A 26,485-nucleotide genomic window follows, 5' to 3' on the forward strand; every position below is an offset into this window, starting at 1 on the left:
AGACCTTTATGACAGAATCTTACAGCAAGATAAAATCTTATTTAAAATAATATTTCTTTTAAAATACATACTGACAGTCTAAAAAAAACTTCTAGCTTACAAGACTATAAAGTGAAAACTATGAAGCCTCACCCTCCCCCTAGGTCCTACACTCCAGAGATGACTAATACAAGCTGTGTATATTCTTCAAAGAAAATGTCTACCCCAATTCTTTTTTCTTGAAACACAAGAATGACTATATTTATATTCATATTTTATTCTAACTAATGTATCTTAGATTTTCATATCACCACTTACTGTAATGTATACAGTGCTTGTGTAATGTGTCTGGGGGATAGGTAGGAGTAAGGAGAGATATTTACTAACTTTACATACATTTTTTTTTCAAATCTATGTTTTCACTGTGTGGCCTAGGTTGGAGCTCAGTGGTGCAATCACAATCACAGCTCACTGCAGCCTCGACCTACTGGGCTTAAGTATCCTTCCTGAGTAGCTGGGACTACAGGCACACACCATCATGCCTAGCTAATTTTTGGTAGAGACAGGGTTTCGACACCTTGCACCAGGCTGCCTGAACTCCTAGGCTCGAGCAATCTGCCCACTTCTGCCTCCCAGAGTGTTTAAGATTATAGGTGTGAGCTATAGCGCCCAGCCTTTACATAAACTTTTTTTTTTTTCAGACACAGTTTTGGTCTTGTTGCCCAGGCTGGAGTGTAATGGCATCATCTCAGCTCACCACAACCTCCACACCTCGTGGGTTCAAGTGATTCTCCTGCCTCAGCTTCCCGAGTAACTGGGATTACAGACATGCGCCACCACGCCCAGCTAATTTTGTATTTTTAGTAGAGACAGGGTTTCTCCATGTTGGTCAGGTTGGTGTCTAACTCCCAACTTCAGGTGATCTGCCCGCCTCAGCCTCCCAAAGTGCTGAAATTATAGGCGTGAGCCACAGCACCCAACATAAACTTTAAAAGATAAAGTTCCGCTGCTGCCTCTGAGTGCCTTGGTCTACTCCCTCCCAATGTTTGAGGCCCTTGTGGCCTGTGGTCTTGGAAGAGTATCTGCACTGGGACCCTGGACCCAGGCCAGTTCCTTCTCTTGAAAACACTAGGGGACTAAAGGTATATGTGTTGGCTTTGATGCACTGACCAGGAAACATCATAATACTTGTTTTTACGATGAAATAACTTCACCTTATAAAAATCTGAAGTGGTCGGTCATGGTGGCTCACGCCTGTAATCCTAGCACTTTAGAAGGCTGAGGTGGACGGATCATGAGGTCAGGAGATCAAGACCATCCTTTTTCTATTTTTAGTAGAGATGGGGTTTCACCGTGGCTAGGATTACAGGTGCATGCCACCACACCCGGGTACTTTTTGCATTTTTAGTAGAGACGGGTTCTACTAAAAATACAAAAAAATACCCGGGTGTGGTGGCATGCACCTATAATCCCAGCTACTTGGGAGGCTGAGGTAGGAGAATTGCTTGAACCCAGGAGGAAGAGGGCACAGTGAGCCAAGATCACACCACTGTACTCAGCCTGGGCGACAGAGTGAGACTCTGTCAAAAATGAAAAAAAAAATGAAGCAATGTATTAATAAATGAACGGTTAATGATGCTGACAACAGAATTTCTTTGCCTGAGAGAAGTCTTACAAAAAATAATCTTATGAAAAAGACTGTCTTAGCCCTTATCTAAAATGTCAATGGGTACAAATAGCTAGGAAATAAGCCAAGAGATTGAAATGGTAGGAAAGCAACTGAATTGATTCCACGAGATGTTAAAATAGCTTCTCCATTTTCAGACTCCTACAGCAGAAAGTTTTATACAGACACTTTAAAGACTAGAAAAACTACACAGATATGGGAGGTTAGCAAAAGAGGTTATCGGTTTTAGAATTTGGCCATCTACGTATTTCTTAAGCTTTTAAAATTTAAAATTCACCTTTAAAATATATATGCATAAACATGTCCAGTTAAGCAAATTATTCCACTTAATCTAGAAATATCATTTTATTGACATTACCTTTCTTTTTTTGTGACAAACTTTCACAAGCAGGACTTCCAGGGTAACAGAATTTTGTTCATTTTCTGAGTTTTGTGATGGCTTATCTAAATAGAAAAATCAGTATTTTTAAAAATATTTATACATATATATATATATATATATATAAAAACATAGTATTCATTTTGTTAATAAGTCAGGAAATTTGAAACAGAGACTTCCCATAATAAAGACATCTTAAAAGTTTACTCGTTTTTCTCAGAGCCAGGTGGGATCACTTAAGGTCGGGGGACCTCAACCAGCCTGACCAACATGGACAAACCCCATCTCTACTAAAAATACAAAATTAGCTGGGTGTGGTGGCGCATGCCTATAATCCCAGCTTCTTGGGAGGCTGAGGCAGGAGACTTGCTTGAACCCAGGAGGTGGAGATTGTAAGTGAGCAGAGATTGCGCCACTGGACTCCAGCCTGGGCAACAAAAATGAAACTTCGTCTCAGGAAAAAAAAAAAAGTTCACTCATTCTTTTTTCCTCAAATCAGTTCCAAACTTACGACAAACTCTTTAAAAGCCTTTATATATAGTCTAAATAAACCATTCACAAGACAAATATAATTGCCGTCCTAGATGCTGTAATTTTTTTTCCATTAGATACAGGTTGTGCTCTGTTGTCCAAGGTTCGGTGCAGGGGCACAATCACAGCTCACTATAATCACAAGCTCCTGGGACCAAGTGATCCTGACACCTCAGCCTCCTAGGTACCTGGGATTATGTGCATGAGCCACCCACCATGCCCAGATTAAAAGTATAAAAAATATTCACTGTCCAGGAACAGTGACTCATGCCTATAATCCCAACACTTCGGGAGGCCAAGGCAGGATGATCACTTGTGGCCAAGATTTCAAGACCAGCCTGAGCAACACAGAGCCCTCGTCTCTAGAAAATGCCAAAAAAATTAGCTGGGTGTGGGGGGTGTCATGTGTCTGTAGTTCTAGCTACTCCAGAAGATAGGTGGAAGAATCTCTTGAGCCAAGGAGTTCGAGGTGACCTATGATCCTGTCACTGCTCTCCAGTCTGGGTGAAAGAGTGAGATCCTGTCTCTAAAAAACATATATACATTTCTATTATATATATGTATATATATATATGTGTGTGTGAATATTTGTACCTTATATATACCTTTATACATATATATATTTTCTTTAATTCTTTTTTTCTTTTTGAGACAGAGTCTTGCTCTGTCACCCAGGCTGGAGTGCAGTGATGTGATTGTGGTTCACTGCGACTTCTGCCTCCTAGGTTAAAGCAATCCTCCCCACTTCAGCCTCCCAAGTAGCTGGTACTACAGGTATCCATCACCACACCCAGCTAATTTTTTTTTTTTTTTTACTAGAGATGAGGTTTCACCATGTTGGCCAGGCTGGTCTTGAACTCATGACCTCAAGTGATCCACCTGCCTCAGCCTCCCAAAGTGCTGGATTACAGGTGTGAGCCACCATGCCTGGCTGGCAACATTTTTCTTCTACTTAAAAACATTCTTATTTGGGGTGTATAAAGCACAACTAATCAGTGTATTTGGAAGCTGCATCCAGGATAAAAACACTTTAATACAGCAAAAAATAATCCAATGTTGGCTGGGTGAGGTGGCTCACGCCTGTAATCTCAACACTTTGGGAGGCCCAGGCGGGCAGATCACCTGAGGTCAGGAGTTGGAGACCAGCCTGACCAATATAGTGAAACACCATCTCAAAGAATACAAAATTAGCCGGGTGTGGTGGCGCATGCCTGTAATCTCAGTTACTCAGGAGGCTGAGACAGAAGAATTGCTTGAACCCGAAAGGCGGAGGTTGCAGTGAGCTGAGATCGCGCCACTGCACTCCAGCCTGGGCAAGAGTGAAACTCTGTCTTAAAAAAAAAAAAAAAAAATCCAGGCATGGTGGCTCAAGCCTGTAATCCTAGCACTTTGGGAGGCCACAGCTGGCGAATCACAAGGTCACAAGTTTGAGACCAGCCTGGCCAACAGGACGAAACCCTCTCTCTGCTAAAAATACAACAATTAGCTGGGCATGGTGGCACATGCCTGTAGTCCCAGCTACTCAGGAGGCTGAGGCAAGAGAATCGCTTGAGGTTGCAGTGAACCAAGACTGCACCACTGCACTCCAGCCTGGGCAACAGAGCAAGACTCTATCTCAAAAAAAAACAAAAAAAAAAAAACCGCTGGGTAGAGTGGCTCCTGCCTGTAATCTCAGCACTTTGGGAGGCTGAGGTGAGAGGATCGCTTGAGCCTGGGAGGCGGAGGCGGCGATGAACTGAGACTGTTCACTGTACTCTAGCCGGGGTGATAGAGCAAGACCCTGTCTAAAAAAAAAATAATAAGAAAAAGAAAAAAAAAATCACATTTTAAGAATTTAAAACCTTTTTTGCTTGTTTTTTTTTTTTTGAGACGGAGTTTCGCTGTTGTTTACCCAGACTGGACTGCAATGGCACGATCTCGGCTCACCACAATGTCCGCCTTCTGGGTTCAAGCAATTCTCCTGCCTCAGCCTCCTGAGTAGCTGGGACTATAGGCGTGCACCACCAGGCCCAGCTAATTTTTGTATTTTTAGTAGAGACGGGGTTTCACCTTGTTGACCAGGATGGTCTCGATCTCTTGACCTCGTGATCCACCCACCTTGGGCTCCCAAAGTGCTGGGATTATAGGCTTGAGCCACCGCGCCCGGCCTTTTTTGCTTGTTTTGACAGAGGGTCCCATTATGTTGCCTAGGCTCTATTCAAACACTTGGGCTCAAGCAATCCTCCCAGCTCAGCCTCCTAAGCAGCAGGGACTACAGGCAAGCATCACTACACCTGGCACATTTTAGAGAACTTGATGTTGGTTTTCTATCCTGGTTTCTTAAAAATATTTTTAAAAACAAAAAAGATACAAATAAACCTTGGATGGAAAAGAAACCCAATATATCTACTTCCAAATTCTACTAGTTTCAAAGTTATAATAGAAATTATTTCAACAAAGCGCAGTGGCTCACACCTGTAATCCCAGCACTCTGGGAGACTGAGGTGACAGGATCACTTGAGACCAGGAGTTTGAGACCAGCCTGGGAAATGTAGTAAGTTTCCATCTCACAAAAAAATGTTTTAAAAATTAGCCAGGCATGGTGGCAACAACTGTAGTCCCAGTCACTCAGGAGGCTGAGGCAAGAGGATCATTTGAGCCCAGGAGTTGATTACACCACTGCACTCCAGCCTGGGCAACAGACCAAGACCCTGTCTCAGAACAAAACAACAAGAAAAATACCCCAAAGACTAATTTTTTAAAATGGTTATATTAGAGCAGCTTGACAATTGGTAAAGTTTTTTGTCTTTTTTAGAGAGGGTCTCACTCTGTCACCCAGGCCGGAGTATAGTGGTATGATCTTGGTTCACTGCAGCCTCGACTTTCAAGACTCAAGCAATCCTCCTGGCTCAGTCTCCTGAGTAGCTGACTACAGAATAGCTGGGACTACAGGCATGTGCCACAGTACCCAGTCAATCTTTTTTTTTACTTCATACAGATAGGGTCCCCCTACGTTGCTCAGACTAGTCTCAAGCAATCCTTCCATCTCGGCCACCCAAGGTGTCGATGTTATAGCTGTAAGCCACCATACACAGTCTAATGTTTTGTATTTTTTTGAGACGGGGTCTCTCACTCTGTTGCCCTGCCTGGAGTACAGTTGTGTGACCACAGCTCACTGAAATTCCTGGGCTTATGCAATCCTGCCATTTTGGTCTTCCAAGTACCTAGAACTACAGTACATGCCACCATACCTAGCTAATTTTTGTATTTTTGTAGAGATGGGGTCTGATGCCCAGGCTGGTCTTGCATTCCTGGCCTCATCTTCCCACCTCAGCCTCGCAAAGTGCTAAGATTACAAACATGAGCCACCACACCAGGCTTCATTTTTTAATCTTTCTTACTAAACAATACCAAAATAACCAACCTGGCATGTTTCTAATAATGGTTTTATTCTATTGCATGAGACTAAAAGGATATACAGTATATAGATTTATGATGGACAAGCTGATATAAGTATTTTTCCATTTTTAAAACAAGTCTTTTCCAGCACGCTTTGAGCTTTTATTGGAGTAATACACTATATAATTTCCTTTGAATAATATCTAAAATATTAACATATGCCATGGGTAATAGCGGTTATTTCAGTTGTTTTACTGTGTTTTCTTTTTTAAACATGATACAACTGCATTCATTCAAAATGTTTATGCAGAAAGGGGTCTACTGAGGAGAATCTTTACTTATTGCAGTTCTAAGACAATGTTAAAATTTTCATCAGTAGTCTTTATAACTTAAAGCTCAAAAACATCAGAATCAATATCTTTTCCATTAAACATAATTTTGTAAATTCACACTCAGAAGCCCCACTTTTTTTTTTCACAAAGGCATTTTGCTGTTAAAATGCCACAATGTTTACTTTTAAGTACATACCATTTTTGTGGAAGAAGCCAGTAAATGTAAGCTGCAAATGAGCTGACAAGCTAAAAAAAAAAAAAAATGCTTTTTAGTAAAATAACCTAGACTTTAAAATATAACATTGAAATCGAAGTCACTTCAGCTAACTTATAAGTATTTGATTTCTTTATACTTGATAGGTATTCAGGCCCATGACTCTATGCTTTCCCTGTTAAATATGACATCCAAAATAGTGTATCTATACACCTAACAAAAATAAACAAATTACAACTCATAAAAACTATAAACAAAAACACCAGAGCAAGGCAGAAAAAAAAACAAATCACCAAGTAAGAGGCCAGTAATTTTCTGTGTTTTAGTGTTCTACCTATAAAATGACAGCAGGTATCCCTTCCCACCTTTCAAAAGAAATTTTAAGTGTTTTTTTTTTTAATTCTTTTTTTGGTTTGTTTTAATGGTGGTTTAGTCAATGACTTCATCAAAAGGAAATTTTGAAAAGGGGAGCTAAATCCATACAAAAAAATTTGAATATTTTAAAGCAATGGAAATTCAACCTTCCTAACAAATGATATAGAACCATTACTTTATACTTCAAACAGTAATAAAATACACAATTACAAATCTGGTACAGATCAATAATTTACTGTTTCAGTATATCATTTTCACTGTGTTTTAGAAGCCATGGAAAAGTTAAAGAAAAAAAAAGCCAGGCGCGGTGGCTCAAGCCTGTAATCCCAGCACTTTGGGAGGCCAAGGCGAGTGGATCACGAGGTCAAGAGATCGAGACCATCCTGGTCGACATGGTGAAACCCCGTCTCTACTAAAAATACAAAAAATTAGCTGGGCATGGTGGCGCGTGCCTGTAATCCCAGCTACTCAGGAGGCTCAGGCAGGAGAACTGCCTGAACCCAGGAGGTGGAGGTTGCAGTGAGCTGAGAACGCACCATTGCACTCCAGCCTGGGTAACAAAAGCGAAACTCTGTCTCAAAAAAAAAAAAAAAAAGCATGGGCTGGGCGCGGTGCCTCACACCTGTAATCCCAGCACTTTGGGAGGCTGAGGTGGGCGGATCACCTGAGGTCAGGAGTTCGAGATCGGCCTGGCCAACATGGAGAAACCCCACCGCTATTTAAAAAAAAAAAAAAAGCATGAACTAGAATTAGTGGTCCTTCTGTTTTCACAAATATCTATTAACAATAGAAAAAGTATAAGGATGGGATAAAATAAACAAAAACATCAATAAGCTTTTGTAGTACCTTTAAACTGCAAGAGAATATAGCTGTTGATCAGGAGACATTCATAACTTTCCAGACCAGTTTCCATAGTGTGACATGCACAGACAACAGATTAGAGAGAGCTATACAGAACAGATGGTAGGGAAAGGAAAGCAGTACTAATCCCTTACTTAAGACATTTACTACTAAAAGTAAGCAGTTGCTGGACACTAAGGACTCGTAAAGAGTATAAAAGTATTTTTTTAAATGATGGTGACAATCTATGCTTTTTTTTTTTTTTTGAGACGGAGTCTCGCTCTGTCACCCAGACTGGAGTGCAGTGGCATAATTTTGGTTCACAGAAACCTCCGCCTCCCGGGTTCAAGCAATTCTCTGGCCTCAGCCTCCAATAGCTATGACTACAGGTGCACGCCACCACACTTGGCTAATTTTTGTCTTTTTAGTAGATTTAGTATTTTGTATTTCAGTAGTTTTAATTAAGTATTAGTATTTAGTATTTTTATTAGTGATAGGGTTTCACCATGTTAGTCAGGCTGCTCTCGAACTCCTGACCTCGAGATCTGCCCATCTTGGCCTCCCAAAGTGCTGGGATTAGTGAGCCACCAGGCCCGGCCATTCTAGGCATTTTTATAATCAGATGGGAACAGTTATACAAAGCCACTGAGGCAAGAGAGTACTAAGGAGCAAATAATGACTAGAAATAGGACATATTATGAAGAGGTTAGTCTTGTAAACCCAACTAGGACTCCTCTTTCCTTTTTTCTATTTCTTGAGACATGGTTTCACTCTTGCCGCCCAGGGTAGAGTGTAATGGTGCAATCTCAGCTCACTGTAAACTCCGCCTCCTGGGTTCAAGTGATTCTCCTGCCTCAGCCTCCCGACGCAGCTGGGATTACAGGAATGCCCCACCATGCCCGGCTAATTTTTTTTTTTTCTGAGATGGAGTTTTGCTCTTGTTGCCCAGGCTGGAGTGGAATGGCGTGATCTCGGCTCACCACAACCTCCACCTCCTGGGTTCAAGCGATTCTCCTCCCTCAGCCTACAGAGTACCTGGGATTATAGGCATGCGCCACCATGCCCAGCTAAGTTTGTATTTTCAGTAGAGATGAGGTTTCTCTATGTTGGTCAGGCTGATCTCGAACTCCTGATGTCAGGTGATCCGCCTGCCTCGGCCTCCCAAAGTGCTGGGATTACAGACATAAGCCACCATGCCTGGCCAATTTTTTTTGTATTTTTAGAAAAGATGGGATTTCAGGCCGGGTGCGGTGGCTCACGCCTGTAATCCCAGCACTTTGGGAGGCCGAGGCGGGTGGATCACAAGGTCAAGAGATCAAGACCATCCTGGTCAACAAGATGAACCCCATCTCTACTAAAAATACAAAAATTAGCTGGGCATGGTGGCGCACACCTATAGTCCCAGCTACTCGGGAGGCTGAGGCAGGAGAATTGCTTGAAACCAGGAGGCAGAGGTTGTGGTGACCTGAGATCACGCCATTGCACTCCAGCCTGGGTAACAAGAGCGAAACTCCGTCTCAAAAAAAGAAAAAATAAAAGAAGAGATGGGGTTTCACCATGTTGGTCAGGCTGGTCTCAAACTCCTGACCTCAGATGATACACCTGCCTCAGCCTCCCAAAGTGCTGGAATTAACCAATAGTGTAAGCGAGCCACCACACCCAGCTGGACTCCTCTTTTTCTAAGGTGGAAAAATAAGAGGCAGGTAAGTAAAATATTCCCATGGAAGATGGGGGGAAATATAACTACTTATTTAAGAAGGCCATGGAACTGCCTGCTAAAAAACTACAGGGTAGTGGTTTTCAGGAGCATTTCTAGAACAGTAGTATAGAAAGTATGCTAGGAGGCCAGGTGCGGTGGCTCACACCTGTAATCCCAGCACTCTGGGAGGCCAAGGCAGGAGGATCACTTGAGGTCAGAGTCAACACCAGCCTGGCCAACATGATGAAATCCTGTCTCTACTAAAAATACAAAAATTAGCCAGGAGTGGTGGCATCTGCTTGTAGTCCCAGATACTTGGGAGGCTGAGGCAGGAGAATCACTTAAGCCCAGGAGGCAGAGGTTGCAGTAAACCAAGATCGCACCACTGCACTCCATCCTGCAAAAAAAAAAAGTATGCTAGGCTATCAGTAGAGGACAAAATTATTATGGAAGAGTAGAAGATAAGAGCCACAGAAGAGTTAGAAGGTATAAATATGAGGAAAAAACTAAGAATAACTTAAATATCAACAAAAATCGTATATAATGGGAGTCTTAAAAACCTATTCTGTATAAGCAATTCATATACTGTAAACATTTTTACATGACTTTCTGACATGAATCAGATATTTTCTACATGCTATTTTTCTAAAAGACAGCTAGTATTTTCCCAGAAAAATTTCCATAAATACTACCTTACATAGCAGAACTAGCTAAAAGCCAAAACGTAAGTGAAAGACAAGAACATTCTATAATACTCACAGTAGAAGATAATCCATTAGCCACAACAAATCTATCCTACTTAGTTGCTTCAATTAAACCTACATATTAAGACCAGATTAATTTTCTTAAGAATCCACTTTTTATCTATCATGCCTTTCTGCATATCTACTTAGTCCCCAACTACCAAATTTTTTGTCTAACTGCCAAAATGCTTCCCATTTCTTGTTCTCTCTATGAAAGCCTTACATATGAAAATACAATTTATAAAGTCAGAAAACCCCAGTTTGAATTCTAGCTCCACTTATTTACTGTGGTCTGTTATCTATAAAATGTATAAAATAACAATATTTTCTCTCTCAAAGAATGTGAGGCTTAAGATTTTGCTTTGAGACAACGTCTCATTGTGTCACCCAGGTTGGTGTGCAGTGGCACACTATCAGCTCAGTACAACCTCCAATTTCCAGGCTCAAGCAGTCTTCCCACCTCAGCCTCTCAGAATAGCTGGGACCACAGGCATGCGCCATCACACCTGGTTAATTTTTTTTGTATGTTTTGTAGAGTAAGGGTTTCGCCTGTTGCCCAAGCTGGTCTCAAACTCCTGAGCTCAAATGATTCACCTGCCTCAGTCTTCCAAAGTGCTAGGATTACAGGTGTGAGGCACTGTCCTGGCCTTTTTAAGGTTTTAATTCAATTTTTTTTTCTTTCAGAGACAGGGTCTCACTGTGGTGCCCAGGCTGGTATTGAATTCCTGGGCTCAAGTGATCTTTCCACCTCAGCCTCGAAAAGTGCGGCGATTACAGGCATGAGCCACTCTGTGCTCACGCAGGCTTGCATAAAATAATGAAGTATCTGGCAAAATACTCTCATCCTCTTCTACAAAGACTTTAAACTCAACCAATCAAGAGCTAAATGATCACTTCATCCCTTTATAAGCACTCCTATTTACCACTTTTTAGTCACTATTTTTCCATATACATCTTTTTACTATATTGGTGCTACTTTACTAGCACCAAGCAGTGTCTTACAGAAAGTTACCCAACAAATTTTTTTTCGTAAAATAATGTCCTCCTAGAGTAACAAACATTTAAAAGTCAGGAATCATGGCCAATTACTTTGCAGTACTATTAGTATTATTTACATATTTTTCTGAGAAGTGTGAGTGTAAGCACCAACTCTGATATGCCAGAAAGATCTTACATTTATTTGCCCCAGACAGTATTTTAAATCAGTGTTACTCTAAATGTGGTCTACAAACTAAGGTCATTAGGAAAAATGTTACCATTCCACAACTCAAATTAAGAATAACAAAGCACTGAAAATTAAAAACAAAGAAGCAAACAAAATGATCCTTCACCACAGATGATTTGAGACACAGTTTTAAATGGTGTACATTATGCCTTATACAGGAAAGCCTGTAAAACGCCTTTTTTGTTGGGAGTCTCACTCTGTCACCCAGGCTGGAGTACACTGGCACTCTTCTCCGCTTACTGCAACAGATACCTCCTGGGTTCAAGCAATTCTCTTTCCTCAGCCTCTGAGTAGCTCAGATTACAGGCACCTACCACCATGCCTAATTTTTGTGTTTTTGGTAGAGACAAAGTTTCCCCAGGTTGGTCAGGCTGGTCTTAAATTCTTGACATCAGGTGATCCATGTGCCTCGGCCTCCCAAAGTGCTAGAATTACAGGTGTGAGCCAGGACACCCAGCCAACCAGCCACTAATTATTATAGTATTGTTTCTTTATAACAAACAATTCTAAATTTCAATTAACCAATTTTAAAAGGCAACATTAGGGCCTCTTGATGACTCACATCTGTAATCCCAGCACTTTAGGAAGCCGAGGTGGGTGGATCACTTGAGGTCAGGAGTTCTAGACCAGCCTGGCCAACATGGTGAAACCCTGTCTCTACTAAAAATGCAAAAAAAATTAGCAAGGCATGGGAGTACATGCCTGTACTCCCAGATGCTTGGGAGGCTGAAGCAGGAGAATAGCTTGAACCTGGGAGGCGGAGGCTGCAGTGAGTAGAGATCATACCATTGCATTCCAACCTGGGTGACACAGCAAGTCTCAAAAATAAATAATAAATACATAAATAAATAGCCAGGCACAGTGGCTCATGCCTTTAATCCCAGGAGTTTAGGAGGCTGAGGTGGGTGGATCACTTGAGGTCAGGAGTTCTAGACCAGCCTAAACAACATGGAGAAACCCCATTTCTCCTAAAAATACAAAATATTTGCCAGGGTGGTGGCACATGCCTGTAATCCCAGCTACTCAGGAGGCTGAGGCAGGAGGATAGCTTGAACTCTGGAGGTGGAGGTTGCAGTGAGTCGAGATTGCGCCATTGCACTTAAGCCTGGGCAACAAGAGTGAGACTTCACCTCAAAAAAATAAAATAATAAATAAAAGGTAACACTGGAAATGTGATTTGCTATGCATGATTTCCCCTTCTCCACCTAAAACACTCTGATATGTACCTAGAATAAAGTGTACCAATGATCCCTTTCATAGGTGATTTCTTCCAAGGAAAAGGGCAGTTTTCTCTCCCTTCCCTCTACCCTCTCTTGTGGCTACTTTGTCCACATTTTTTTTTTTTTTGAGATGGCGTTTCACTCTCGTTGCCCAGGGTGGAGTGTAACGGTGCGATCTCAGTTCTGTGCAACCTCCACCTCCCAGATTCAAGCAATTCTCCTGCCTCAGCCTCCAGAGTAGCTGGGATTACAGGCATGCGCCACCAGGCCGGCTAATTTTGTATTTTTTATTTCAATTTTCCTGACTTACATGGAGTTTCTCCATGTTGGTCAGGCTGGTCTTGAACTCCTGACTTCAGGTGATCCGCCCACCTCAGCCTCCCAAAGTGCTGGGATTACAGGCGTGAACCACCGTGACCAGCCTTTGTCCACATCTTAATTGGCCAGGATGGATCAGATAAAAGGGAGGAAAAGAAACCATGTAAAGTTGGTCAGGACTATTTGGTTTTAGGCCACAAAAAATCTAGTTTAGATGATCAAAACAAGATATAAGAAATTTGGTTCACCTATGTGATGTACTCCCTGTATCTTCTCAGGAAGTAAGCAACATGGTAATAAGCAATTAGGTAGAGAATTTGAAATTTTGAGATGCAAATTTCAGCATTCCAATCATAAACATCTGTAGTTCTGATACAGTCTACAGAATATGATGCTAAGCAAATTTATAAGAGACTAACACTTTTAAACAAAATTCAAAGAAGAGCCTCACATTTTAAGAACCAGATCCCACAGAGGAACCAGTTTTCATGAAAAAAGGAGACCAAGATTAGTGCCTTTAACTTCTATATATGAATCCGCTAGTGGCACGTATAAGGCTTCATTTTAAGGCATGGCAGTATTACCTCAAAACAGGACAAGTCTGATAATCTACTTAGTATCCATAGATATTAGCTATTCAACTTTTGATATATACATTTTATCCTATGTTATGTAAAGCTGAGGAACCTATGACTACATCAAGTCCAATAATCTGGAATACAGGATCTCAAAATACAGGGGTTAGACACACTTTGTAATGAGAAAATAAAGCTGAATGGTGGATGATGTGTGTCTATTAATTATAAATAAATCACCCTAAAGAAATACTGTAGAGAAAACAAAGAATTATAAAACCCAAAATTATACAGGGGATATTTTTATAATTTGTTCTTGAATATTCAAAATTTTAAATCAGATATGCTCAAGTGGCAACTGATGAGGCACATTCAAGAGTAAGTATGCAAAAAGAAATGTATAGCCCAGGTTCTGAAAAAAGAACAAAAACTCAAGAGTAAAAAGATGACAACTTGAAAACAACTTCAAAGCTTATAGCCAAGGCAAAGTATACAAAAGAAAGGAAAAACATCAGATCTTATTAATGGTGGAAAAGACTCACAACCAACCTAAGAAGCAGCCTAAAGATATTTATTTATTTATTTTGAGAGGGAGCCTCATTTTGTCGCCCAGGCTAGAGTGCAGTGGTGCAATCTCTGCTCACTGCAACCTCTTCCTCCTAGGTTCAAGCAATTCTCCCTGCCTCAGCATCCCAAGTAGATGAGATTATAGGTGCATACCACCATGCCCAGCTAATTTATTTATTTAGAAACGAGAGTTCCACTCTGTAGCCAGGCTGGAGTACAGTGGCGTGATCTCGGCTCACTGCGATCTTGGCCTCCTGGGTTCAAGCAAGTCTCCTGCCTGAGCCTCCCAAGTAGCTGGACTACAGGCTTGCGCCACCACACACAGCTATTTTTTGTATTTTTAGTAGAGACGGGGTTTCATCACATTGGCCAGGATGGTCTCCATCTCTTAACCTCGTGATCCACCCGCCTTGGCCTCCCAAAGTGCTGAGATTACAGGCACAAGCCACTATGCCTGTCCTAATTTTTTGTATTTTTAGTAGAAATAGAGTTTCATCACCATGTTGGTCAGGCTAGTCTCAAACTTCTGACCCCAAGAGATCTGCCTGCCTCAGCCTCCCAAAGTGCTGGGATTACAGGCATGAGTCACGGCGCCTGGCCTAAATATTTTTAAATGCAGCTAAACGTAAAAAACAGAAGGGTAGGGAAAAAGCATTAATACAACAGTTCACACTCTCGTTTTTTAGACAGTCTTGCTCTGTCGCCCAGGCTGTAGTGCAGTGATACAATCTTGACTCACTGCAACCTCCACCTCTGGGGTTCAAGTGATTCTCCTGCCTCAGCCTCCCAAGTAACTGGGACTACAGGTGCCCAAAACCATGCCCAGATAATTTTTGTACTTCTCATAGAAACAGGGTTTCACCATACTGGCCAGGCTGGTCTCGAACTCCTGACCTTGTGATGTGTCCGCTTCAGCCTCCAAAAGTGCTGGGATTACAGGCGTGAGCCACCACACCCACCCCAATAGTTCTCTTTAAAATAATTTAATAGGCCAGATGCAGTGGCTCATGTCTGTAATCTCAACACTTTAAGAGGACAAGGTGGGCAGATCACTTGAGCTCAGGAGTTCAAGGTCAGACTGGGAAGTATAGCAAAACCTCATCTCTACAAGAAGTATAAAACATGAGCCAAGGCTCACCTGAGGTCAGGAGTTCAAGACCAGCCTGTCCAACACGGCAAAACCCTGTGTCTACTAAAAATACAAAAAACTAGCAGGGCGAGGTGGTAGGCACCTATAATCCCAGCTACTTGGAAGGCTCAGGCAGGAGAATCGCCTGAACCCGGGAGGCGGAGGTTGCAGTGAGATGAGATCGCGCCACTATACTCCAGGCTGGGCGACAAGAGCAAAACTCCATCTCCAAAAAAATAAAAATCCCACAAAATTTAGCCAAGCATGCCTGCAATCCCAGCTACTCAGGAGGCTGAGGCAGGAGAAATAGTAATAAAATAAGGCCGGGCATGATGGCTCAGGCCTGTAATCCCAGCATTTTGGGAGGCCAAGGTGGGTGGATCACTTGAGGTCAGGAGTTGAAGACCATCCTGGATAACATGGTGAAACCAGTCTCAGACTAAAAATATAAAAATTAGCTGGGCATGGTGGCACACACCTGTAATCCTAGCTACCTGGGAGGCTGAGGCAAGAGAATCCCTTGAACCTGGGAGGCAGAGACAGCAGTGAGATGAGACTGCAATAATGCACTCCAGCCTGGGACATAGAATGAGACTCCATCTCAGTATACATATATAGAGAGGGCAAGCAAGAGTAATAAAATAATGTAATGGCTTTTTTATACACCATAATGCTAGGTGAGAAATGCAATAATAGCTGAGGTGGGTGGGGAGGATTTTCTGTGACATGTAGAGAAGGTTCTGAGGTGACAGAAGAGGAGCATCCTGCTCCTGGAACTCAGATTGTAATATTAACCATCATAGGTACTGGTCTGATATTGGAAGAAACAGAAGAATGCAAAAATAATAACTACATATATTAAAAAATTGGCCAGGTGTGGTGGCTCACACCTGTAATCCCAGCACGTTGGGAGGCCCAGGTGGGCGAATCATGAGGTCAGGAGATCGAGACCATCATAGCCAACACGGTGAAACCCCATCTCTACTAAAATACAAAAAATAAGCCAGGTATGGTGGCAGGTAGCTGTAGTTCCAGCTACTCAGGAGGCTGAGGGAAGGAGAATGGCTTGAACCCAAGAAGCAGAGGTGGCAGTGAGCCAAGGTTGTGCCAGTACACTCCAGCCTTGCAAAAGAATGAGACTATGTCTCAAATAATAATAATAATAATAAAATAAAACAGGCTCAGTGTAGTGGTTCTCACCTGTAATCTCAAACCTTTGAGAGGCTGAGGCAGGAGGATCATCTGAGGCAAGGAGTTTGGAATCAGCCTGGGCAACATAAGACATGTCTCGGGGCTGGGTGCAGTGGCTCACGCCTGTAATCCCAGCACTTTGGGAGGCCGAGGCGGGTGGGTCATGAGGTCAAGAGATCGAGACCATCCTGGTCAACACGGTGAAACCCCGTCTCTACTAAAAACACAAAAAATTAGCTGGATATGGTGGCGTGTGCCTGTAATCCCAGCTACTCAGGAGGCTGAGGCAGGAGAATTGCCTGAACCCAGGAGATGGAGGTTGCGGTGAGCCAAGATCGCGCCATTGCACTCCAGCCTGGGTAACAAGAGCGAAACTCCGTCTCAAAAAAAAAAAAAAAAAGACCTGTCTCTACAAAAATTTTAAAAATTGGCCGGGTGCGGTGGCTCAAGCCTGTAATCCCAGCACTTTGGGAGGCCGAGGCGGATGGATCACGAGGTCAAGAGATCGAGACCATCCTGGTCAACATGGTGAAACCCCGTCTCTACTAAAAATTACAAAAAATTAGCTGGGCATGGTGGCACGTGCCTGTAATCCCAGCTACTCAGGAGGCTGAGGCAGGAGAATTGCCTGAACCCAGGGGGCGGAGGTTGCGGTGAGCCGAGATTGCGCCATTGCGCTCCAGCCTGGGTAACAAGAGCGAAACTCCGTCTCAAAAAAAAAAAAAAAAAAAATTATCCAGGTGTGGTACCTTGTGCCTGTGGTCCTAAGCTACTCAGCAGGCTGAGGCAGGAGGATCATTGAGCCCAGGAAGTCAAGGCTGAAGTGAGTCATGATCCTACAATTGCAATCCAGCCTGGGTAATGAAGTGAGAGCCTGTCTCCAAAAAAAATTTTTTTAATAAGAGAAAGTAAAATAAGTGGGCCATAGTGGCATGTGCCTGTAGTCCCAGCTACTCAGGAGGCTAAGGTAGAAGGGTCGCTTGAGACCAGTTCTTGGCGTAGTTGAGCCATGATTACATCACTTTACTGCAGCCTCAGCGACAGGGCAAAACCCCATCTCTAAAAAAATAAAACAATAAGTAAGACAATGGAGCTTGGAAGTTCAAGGACGCAGCAGGCTAGAAATGCATCACTGCACTCCAGCCTGGGTGACAGAACGAGACCCCATCTCTTAGAGAAAATAAAAGACAGACAGAATGACTTTAAGACGAACAGCCTTAAATAACCTTGAAGATCCTGTACTATCTGACCCTGGACATCTGCTACAGCCCCTTCTTATACCATTCTCCTTGCTCTTTCTACATAGCTACTCTGGTATCAAATGCTATATATGTAATATTCCCTTTAACTAGAACCACCTATCTGTTCATCCTCCCCATTTTATTTCTACACTCTTCTTTCAAATAATAGCTTATTTCTTCAGAGATGCCTTCCCTGACCATCATTATTCCCATCTAACACCTCAAATGAGAGCTGGTTCTCCTGCTTTTTACACTGTTTTCTTATGCTTTGCTTTCCCAGCACTTAATTTACATTTATTATATGATTATGTCTTTTTCCCTTAAACACTAAGCTCCATAAAGGCAGGACCTTCATTCATTTCGTTCATGATTATAACCCCCAGGGCTTAGCATAGTGCCTAGAACACTGTACACTAAGGAAATGAAAAGCGCCCACAAAAATATAAATCCAGGCCTTCTTACTGTTAAAAGAAATGCTTAAAAAGGGGGAGGTTTAGCCAAGCATTGCAACTCACGCCTGTAATCCTACAACTTTGGGAGGCTGAGGTTGGTGGATCACTTGAAGTCAGGAGTTCCAGATCATCTTGGCCAACATGGTATAACCCCATCTCAACTAAAAATACAAAAATAGCTGTATTTTTGTATTTTGGGCATAGTTGCAGGTGCCTGTAACCCCAGCTACTCAGGAGGCTGAGGTGTGAGAACCACTTGAACCTGGGAGGCGGAGGGTGCAGTTAGTCTGAGATCGTGCCACTGCATTCCAGCCTGAGCCATAGAGCAAGACCGTCTCAAAAAATTAAGCAGGGGATGAGGGGGGTTTTAGAAAAGGAAGACTATTAATTCAAAAGCTTAGACTGCATCAAAAAGTCAAAAAAGGCACAATGCCTTATCAACCGACTAAAAATAAAAATAAGCCAGGCACAGTGGCTCGCGCCTGTAATCCGAGCACCTTGGGAGGCCGAGGCCGGTGGGTCACCTGAGGTCGAGACCATCCTGGCCAATATGGTAAAACCCTGTCTCTACTAAAATAAAAAAAATTAGTTGTATGTGGTGGCACGTGCCTGTAAATCCCAGCCACTCCGTAGGCTAAGATAGGGAGTCAGAGGTTGCAATGAGCCGAGACTGAGCCACTGCACTCCAGCCAGGCGACACAGTGAGACTTTGTCTCAAAAATAAAAATAAAAATGAGGCTGGGCATAGGGGCTCATTCCTGCAATCTTAGCACTTCAGGAGGTGGAGGTGAAAGGATCACTTGAGGACAGGAGTTCAAAAATGGCCTGGGCAAGATGGTGAGACCCTGACTCTACAAAAATTCAAAAAACTAGGCGGGTGTGATAGCACATGCCTATAGTCTCAGCTACTCAGAAGGCTGAGGCAGGAGGATCCCTTTAGTCCAGGAGTTCAATGCATCAGTCTCCAGCCTGTGTGACAGAGCAAGACCTCCTCTCAAAAACTAAAAATATGGCCGGGCATGGTGGCTCACATCAACACTTTGGGAGGCCAGGGCGGACTGATCACCTGATGTAAGGAGTTCAAGATCAGCACAGGCAATAGGTGAAACCCCATCTCTACTGAAAATACAAAAATTAGCCGGTATGATGGCAGGTGCCTGTAATCCCAGCTACTTGGGAGACTGAGGTGCAAGAATTGCTTGAACCCAGAGGCAGAGGTAGTAGTGAGCCAAGATGGTGCCACTATACTCCAGCCTGGGTGACAGAGCAAGACTTTGCCAAAAAAAAAAAAAAAAAGAAAGAAAGAAGGGGGGGGAGAGAGAGGGAGAGAGAGAGGGAGGGGGAGAGAGAGAGAGAGAGAGAGAGAGGGAGGGAGGGAGGGAGGGAGGGAGGGAGGGAGGGAGGGAGAGAGAGAGAGAGAGAGAGAGAGAAAGAAAGAAAATAAAAATACATGCTTAAAAGTAACCCTAATAAAAGTTATAATTCGGCCGGGCTCAGTGCCTCACGCCTATAATCCCAGCACTTTGGGAGGCTGAGGTGGGTGGATCATGAGGTCAAGAGATCAAGACCGTCCTGGTCAACATGGTGAAACCCTATTTCTACTAAAAATACAAAAATTAGCTAGGTATGGTGGCACACGCCTGTAGTCCCAGCTACTTAGGAGGCTGAGGCAGGAGAATTGCTTGAACCCAGGAGGCGGAGGTTGCTGTAAGCTGAGATCACGCCGTTGCACTCCAGCCTGGGTAACAAGAGCAAAACTCCATCTCAATAAAATAATAATAAAATAAAAGTTATAATTCAAATTCAAGTATCTTTTGAGGTGATTTTTCTCCAGCTACTAACAAAAGACGAGGAATAAGTGCATGAGAGAAGTGACATTTTGCTTCATCTGGCTCTGGTAAATACTTAAAAACAACTCAAATTTAAAAATCTTTTCATGATGCATTTTAGTCCATGAAGATGCACTCAGCACTCAAGAGTTATGACTAGAGAATTCCAACCAACATTGGAGAAGACTGCCGTGACTCGCGCCTATAATCCCAGCCCTTTTGGGAGACCAAGGAAGGTGGATCACTTGAGGTCAGCAGTTCAAGACCAGCCTGACCAATGTGGTGAAACCCCGTCTCTACTAAACACAAAAATTAGCTGGGCATGGTGGCACATGCCTGTAATTCCCAGCTACTCAGGAGGCTGAGGGATGAGAATTGCTTTAACCTGGGAGGTGGAGGCTGTAGTAAGCCGTGATCACAATACTGCACTCCAGCCTTAGTGCAAAGCTACATTCCATCTTAAAAAAAAAAAAAAAAAAAAGAAAAAAAGATAATTTCAAACTTGATAGGATTGACAGCATAAGAATCCCTAGAATCCCGCTAGCATACACAACTACAGAAAGGTAAGAGATTTATTCTAATCAGCCACAGTGCGTGGTCAAAATCCACAAAAAGTTTAAAACTGGAGTACCAGAAACAAGAGCTGGGAAGGATATAATGCATTTTATCAGACCTTCTATAAAGAAAATAAAGGCCAGGCATGGTGGCTCACACCCATAATCCCAGCACTCTGGGAAGTCAATCTGAAAGGATCACTTAAAGCCAGGAGTTTGAGACCAGCCTGGGCAACACAAGTGAGATCCTGTCTCTACAAAAAGTTAAAAATTAGCCAGGCATGGTGGCACACACCTGTAGTCCTATCTACTCAGGAGGCTAAGGTGGGAGGATGGATGGTTTGAGTCCAGGAGTTTGAGGCTCAGTGGTCTTCCAGCCTGGGCAACAGAGCAAGACCCTGTCTCTTAATAAAAGAAAAAGGCCGGACATGGTGGCTCACACCTGTAATCCCAACACTTTGGGAGGCTGAGGTGGGAGGATCACTGAGGTCAGGAGTTCGAGACCAGCCTGGCCAACATGGTGAAACCCCGTCTATATTAAAAATACAAAAATTAGTAGGCTGTGGTAGCATACACCTATAACCCCTGCTACTACGGAGGCTGAGGCAGGAGAATCTCTTAAACCTGGGGGCAGAGGTTATAGTCAGCCAAGATCATGCCACTGCACTCCAGCCTGGGCAATAGTGGGAGACTGTCTAAAAAAAAAGCTTGGGTGCAGTGGCTCACACCTGTTACCGAGCACATCAGGAATGCGAAGGTAGATCACCAGGTCTGGAGTTTGAGACCAATCTGGCCAACAAAGTGAAACCCTGTCTCTACTAAAAATACAATTAATTTGCTGGGCATGGTGGCACATGCCTGTAGTCCCAGCTACTCGGGAGGCTGAGGCAGGAGAACTGCTTGAACCCAGGAGGCTGAGGTTGTGGTGAGCCAAAATTGTGCCACTGCACTCCGGCTTGGGTGACAGAGTGAGACTTCATTTAAATTAAAAAAAGGCGGGGAGACGAACAGGCGATTTTTTGAGAGGCCGAGGCAGATGGATAACCAGGTCAGGAGTTTAAGATTAGTCTGGCCAAGATGATGAAACCCCGTCTCCACTAAATTAAAAAAATATATACAAAAAAAAAGTAACAACCATTTAATAGCCCATGTTTTTCTATCCGCTCCTTCCACTAACAAGTTTCTGCAAGTGACTTATAAGACAACTGTAGGTCTAAAACAGAAAAGACCCTGAGGCTGGGCATGGTGACTCACGCCTGTAATCCAAGCAGTTTGGAGGCCAAGGCGGGCAGATCACTGGAGGTCGGGAGTTCAAGACCAGCCTGACCAACATGGTGAAACTCCTACTTAAAAAAAAAAGAGGCCGGGCGCGGTGGATCACGAGGTCAAGAGATCGAGACCATCCTGGTCAACATGGTGAAACCCCGTCTCTACTAAAAAATACAAAAAAAATTAGCTGGGCATAGTGGCGCGTGCCTGTAATCCCAGCTACTCAGGAGGCTGAGGCAGGAAAATTGCCTGAGCCCAGGAGGCGGAGATTGCAGTGAGCGGAGATGGCGCCATTGCACTCCAGCCTGGGTAACAAGAGCGAAACTCCGTCTCAAAAAAAAGAAAAAAAAGAAAAGACCCTGAAACACCAGCTTCTTTTGAGCAGATGGCAGTATTTTGGTTTAGTTTATAAATCATTACAAATGTCATAATCAGCTCAGGCATTTATTTGACTAAACTAACTTTTGGGTTATATTACTATGGTATTTTTATTTATCTTGATATCCTTCTAACTTTGAGAAATGAAATATATTGGGCTCAGAAGCAGATATACCATAACTTTGGCAGTGCTAAAAGAACATGAATTCTAGTGGAAGACTCCCAGACTAAAGCTACACAGATCTAGGATCCAATCAAACTGAATGAAATAGTACAGAGAATGTAAATAGAGAAGAGGTACTTTTGTGTATGATTTAAGATCTGAATTTCTACTAATATGTTATGAAATAATAATTTGTTTTATCGTTTTTTTTCTTTTTTTGAGATAGAATCTCACTCTTACCCAGGCTGGAGTGCAGTGGCATGATCTCAGCTCACTGCAACCTCTGCCTCCCAGGTGCAAGGGATTCTCCTGCCTCAGCCACCCAAGTAGCTGGGAAAGGCGTACACCACCTTGCAGGGCTGATTTTTGTATTTTTAGTAGAGACAGGGTTTTGCCCTGTTGGCTAGGCTGGTCTCAAATTCCTGGCCTCAGGAGATTCACCCGCCTTGGCCTCCAAAGTGCTGGGATTATAGGCATTAGCCATCATGCCCAGCTTGTGTTATCTTTTAAGGAAGAATTTGACAATAGATTTTAGAAGCAAAGTTTTATACTGCTGGCATCATATACTGGTGTCTAGGTAATTTCTTACAGCCCTGTGTGATAGGTTTAGGAGAAAAACAAGATTACCTTAATTTGAGATAAAAAACAGATTAAAGGAGGCTGGGCATGGTGGCTCATGCTTATAATTCCAGCATTTTGGGACTCTGAAGTGGGTGAATCACCAGAAGTTAGGAGTTCAAGACCAGCCTGGCCACATGGTGAAACCCTGTCTCTACTAAAAATACAAAAAATTAGCTGGGCATCGTGGCACCTGTAATCCCAGCAATTTGGGAGGATGAGGCTGGGGAATCGCTAGAACCCAGGTGGCAACTGCAGTGAGCAAAGACAGCTCCAACTGCACAATTCCATCTCAAAAAAAATAAGAAATAGATTAAAGAAATTTAATAATACAGGGTCTTAGGGGTAAACTTAAAATGATGCACTTTCCTAACTGTTCCTCCTGGGAGCAATACTGAGATGTTCATAAGAATCTTGAGGGGCTGAAATGGCCAACTCACTGGTCCCAGCTAAACCCTAAAGATGGAAAAAGTTCTCTTCCAAAATTACAAGCAGGAATTTATGTAACCCTCTGACATTGATCTCTAAGTTGCTATTAAACCCACCCGGTCAAAAGGAACAAAATTATTTGGGAAACAATTGTTCAGAGAGAAATGAACAGTATTTATCAAAGTCAATGTCACAATGAGATAGTAATAAGGTTTAGTAGTGAAGGTAAAACCTTGATGAGGGAGATTAAAAAAAGAGCAGTGTTCTTGTTGGTTCATGCTTCCTTCTCACTTGAACCCTGAAACAACTAAAGGCAAACTTTCAAGGTGGTCAGGAGAAAAGAACAGAGAGTTCAGACCAGGCTCTTACTACAGTCTATGTTTTAAGTAAAAAAGTCCCTGAGGATCCCAAGAGCTCTGTGTCTAGGGTGGGTGAACAGACAATAATCTGGAATAGAAATTCTAGTAAAGAAAAATGTGCATGCACTGGGAATATTCTCAGTTCTATCTTATAGGGTCCTCCCAGGGCATTCCACAGATGTAACAGACAACGATTCAGGATCGCAGCTTCTAGAATGGACTATCGCAGATTATTTACCAGTCAGGACTGCCTAGACATGGAAACATAAATCATACTTCAACCTCACAAAACTGCAGGATACAAAACAATAAATGTCATTTTACAATTGACGTTAAGAAAAAAATCACCTAATTCCAAAGCCAAACTTAAAATATAAGTGACTGAAAAAAAATCAAGTATTTTACCAGTCACTAGAACAATGAGAAAACAATGAGATGCATAAATGGTGAATCATAAAGTGTATATCTTATCTAAATTGGTAAACTGTGATTTAGAACTTTAGGAGGAAGGCCAGGCACGGTGGCTCACGCCTATAATTCCAGCACTTTGGGAGGCTGAGATGGGTGGATCACGAGGTCAAGAGATCGAGACCATCCTGGTCAGCAAGGTGAAACCCCGTCTCTACTAAAAATACAAAAATTAGCTGGGCATGGTGGTGTGAGCCTGTAGTCCCAGCTACTTGGGAGGCTGAGGCAGGAGAATTGCTTGAACCCAGGAGGCGGAGGCTGTGGTGAGCTGAGATTGTGCCATTGCACTCCAGTCTGGGTAACAACAGCGAAACTCCGTCTCAAAAAAAAAAAAGAAAAAAAAAAACTTTAGGAGGAAAACAAAAGTGGATTGTGACAAATTTTCCAACTCTATTTTTTAAAAAACCTAATATTTTTAGTTCTGCATTCTCTCTAAAGGCAGTTAATGAATGAACAAACACCACTCAAGCTCCTGTTTCTCTTTAGAATATTCAATTTTCTATCAAAAATATCAAAAAATAAACAGTTTACACATCAAAAAATAAACAGACGCATACTGTCTAGAGTAGATAGACATTAGACTAGTCAGAACATTTAGGGAATAGTTCTAGGTATACATTTGATAATTTACAATAAATAGATTTTACTGCATATTAAATGTTCAAGTTTCTTAATCTATAATGTAAGAAACCTATTTCAAATATGAAATAAAGTTATAAATGTTGCCTGGCAGATTTAAATAAGAAGAAAAAACTGGAAAAAAAAGAGAACACCTCTCATATTTGAGAATAACTTATAAGATACATGATATTGCCGGGCGTGGTGGCTCACACCTGTAATCCCAGCACTTTGGGAGGCCAAGGCGGGTGGATCACGAGGTCAAGAGATCGAGACCATCCTGGTCAACACGGTGAAACCCCGTCTCTACTAAAAATACAAAAAATTAGTTGGGCATAGTGGCGCGTGCTTGTAATCCCAGCTACTCAGGAGGCTGAGGCAGGAGAATTGCCTAAACCCAGGAGGAGGAGGTTGCGGTGAGCCGAGATCGCACCATTGCACTCCAGCCTGGGTAACAAGAGCAAAACTCCGTCTCAAAAAGACAAACAAACAAACAAACAAAAAAGATACGTGATATTGTGAAGTCCCTGCCACGGTACCTAGCACATATAAGGATACCATAAAATTGAGTATCCCTCTTTAAATGAGGTGGTAGGGTTAAGACCAATTGCAAAAGTCAGAGGTATCATTCAAAATGCAAGAAATTGGTAATAGAGATAAACAATAATAAATACAACTACACTAGAGGTATTCAAGCCAAAGCATAAGGATTCCCTGCCAGGAATGCTACAGAAATTAATTCCTGACTTGTGTATGAGTTTGGACCACCTGACCTCTAAGGTTCCCTCTAACTCCTTACACCAAGGTGATCACTACAAAAAATGATCACTGTAATTTTTCCTCTTTCCTAAAGTATATTGCTTAATGTAAACTGGTAAGTTATCTTACCTATGAGATTCTTGCTCTCCTTTCATTTTCTCTACTTTTGATAACATATCATCAACTTTAAATGTTTTCCTGGAAGAAACAGATAAACAAAATAATCACTTCTCAACTGGGAAAAAAACAAATTATATTTATTGTCACTCTAATAGGCAAGATAGAAATCAGATTTTGATTATTTTTAATAAGATAAATTATGGATGGTTAGCCATAACAATGAATACTATTGAGACAGTGTATGTTACACAGTAGATAAGTTTTCAAGCCCCATCTAAAACACTAACTTTTTTTTTAATTAAACCTTTTTCCCAATTATTCCCAGACCAGAGTGATTTCTCCTTACCCATCATACTTGGTTTATATTTATTTTGACAGTTTTCATTCAGTTTCCTGTATGTAAAACTCGTGTAAATATTTTATTTCTCCTACTAGATTATATGCTCCTCAAGGACAGTGATTGCTTTTCTTCAAGGAAAGCTGTATAGCACTGGCATAGTGCCTTATACCTACCTGGTAGGTATTCAAGCATCTGCTGAATTGAGCCAAACAAATCTAAATTATGTGTATTCTGAAACATGTAATACATCTACTAAGCAGTACAACAAATATGTACTAGCACCATCACATAAAAAAAGAAATATTCTATAAAATATATTTGAGGTTCATAGGTATTCTCAAAGATCATCAGCAAAGCCTGAAACTAAATAATGTCAAATAAGAGACAGTTATTGACATCATGAAAAAAATTTGACATTAGGAAAAAACCCATCAAATCATAATAAAATTATTAGCTTTCAACTGGACAAGATTAAGAGAAAAAAGGTTATGTCCCCAAAAATAGAA

General features: G+C 42.1%; 1 protein-coding gene across 3 annotated transcripts in view; it reads right to left on the reverse strand.

Annotated features, from left to right (window-relative positions):
* The window catches only part of SUZ12 (SUZ12 polycomb repressive complex 2 subunit), a 67,508-nt gene that overhangs the window by 29,821 nt on the left and 11,202 nt on the right, over positions 1-26,485 (reverse strand). For 2 of the 3 annotated variants that reach the window (XM_008997124.5, XM_078373877.1), the window contains 3 exons: positions 25,649-25,717; positions 6,483-6,532; positions 2,025-2,110 (listed from right to left, as the gene is read on the reverse strand). In XM_008997124.5, coding sequence (XP_008995372.2) covers positions 2,025-2,110; positions 6,483-6,532; positions 25,649-25,717 — 205 coding nt within the window. The remainder of the gene's footprint in view (positions 1-2,024; positions 2,111-6,482; positions 6,533-25,648; positions 25,718-26,485) is intronic. The other variant, XM_035300871.3, reaches the window with a different exon arrangement.

Source organism: Callithrix jacchus, chromosome 5 (genome assembly GCF_049354715.1).
Source record: "Callithrix jacchus isolate 240 chromosome 5, calJac240_pri, whole genome shotgun sequence".
Taxonomy (NCBI): domain Eukaryota; kingdom Metazoa; phylum Chordata; class Mammalia; order Primates; family Cebidae; genus Callithrix; species Callithrix jacchus.